We start from the raw sequence: 1,254 nt of genomic DNA, 5'->3' as shown, positions 1-1,254 counted from the left end.
CTAGAGGACCGGTGCGGCGAACGGGCTGATGCTTGTGGTGATCAGGCCTACTTGCAACATTTCTGCTACTTGGCGCTCAATCTCGTCCTTTTGAAGAGGAGAGTACCGATAGGGTCGGACATTTGGTGGAGACGTTCCTGGCTCCAGGTGGATCGCGTGGTCAAAATCCCGATGCGGTGGCAAAGTTTTGGGTTCCTGGAAGACATCGGCATATTCATCCAGCAAGGCTTGCAGTTGTGGTGGAACTTCATCAGTTGTTACTGCAGGATGATTATCTGTGTGAACGACAGCCAATGCCCATACCTCGGTGCCCTGAATCCACTTAGACAGCTGATCGGCTCGCATCTCTGTCAGTGTAGGCTCGGTGGGAGTGTGCACACCTTGCAACTTGATGTTAACACTGTCATAACGGAATTCCATGGTCTTGAGTCCCCAATGACAGTTCATAGGGCTGAACTGGGCTAGCCAATCAACTCCGAGGACCGCATCGTAGGCACCCAACTCGAGCAGACGCATGTCAGTGCTGAATGTGTGTCCCTGGCACCACCAATTCAGTTAGGATACTTGCTGTGTACATTGGAGAGTGTCGCCATTGGCCACACGCACGGTGACCGGCTCTGCCGCTTGCACGACACAGCCTGCCCGGGCAGCGAACGCAGCATTGACGAATGTGTGTGTGCTGCCAGAGTCCACCAGCAACAGCATTACTTGGTTTCCAACAAGTGCGCGGAGGCGCATGGTTCCGGTTGCTTCCGTGCCTGCGACAGCGTGAACTGAAATCTGGTAACAGGTTGCGGTGTCTTCTGGATGTTCATCAAGCAGTTCAAGGGCACGGATGGCATCATCTGACAGAAGTTCACCATGATCGCCGACCTCGATGGTGAGCAGCTGACCGATCTTGTTGCACTTGTGTTCTCTGCTGTACTTGTCGCCGCACTTGAAGCACAAGCCATTGGCGCGCCTGAATTCCCGCAGTTGGCGCTCTCTGCCGAAGTCATCCGGGCCACGTTTGGCGCCGTCGTTGCGTGGTGGAACTGGTCCCGCCGCGACCGCGGCCACTGGTGGTGGCGGTAGAGCACGCGCGTAGATCGCGGGGCGCCCGCGTGGCTTGGCCTGCTCGGTCTCTTCCTCTTGGATGTGTGCCAGGGCCGCCGCTCTGGACACGCTTGTGGGCGCGTGCTGGCGCACACTCGTGCGGACGTCGTCGCGCAGGCGGTGATGAATTGAGAGACGAAGAACTTGTTGTTGAGTGAC

At 56.9% G+C, this 1,254-nt stretch overlaps 1 protein-coding gene across 1 annotated transcript; it reads right to left on the bottom strand.

Annotated features, from left to right (window-relative positions):
- LOC141042796 (uncharacterized) lies at positions 1 to 516 on the bottom strand. The gene has a single exon (XM_073511691.1). The coding sequence runs from the start codon at positions 514 to 516 to the stop codon at positions 1 to 3; it is 516 nt and encodes a 171-aa protein (XP_073367792.1).
- Between the last annotated feature and the right edge of the window lie 738 nt (positions 517 to 1,254).

Source organism: Aegilops tauschii, chromosome 3 (genome assembly GCF_002575655.3).
Source record: "Aegilops tauschii subsp. strangulata cultivar AL8/78 chromosome 3, Aet v6.0, whole genome shotgun sequence".
NCBI lineage: Eukaryota > Viridiplantae > Streptophyta > Magnoliopsida > Poales > Poaceae > Aegilops > Aegilops tauschii.
The sequence above is the reverse complement of the archived record's forward strand: the minus strand, read 5'-3'. Positions and strand labels throughout refer to the sequence as shown.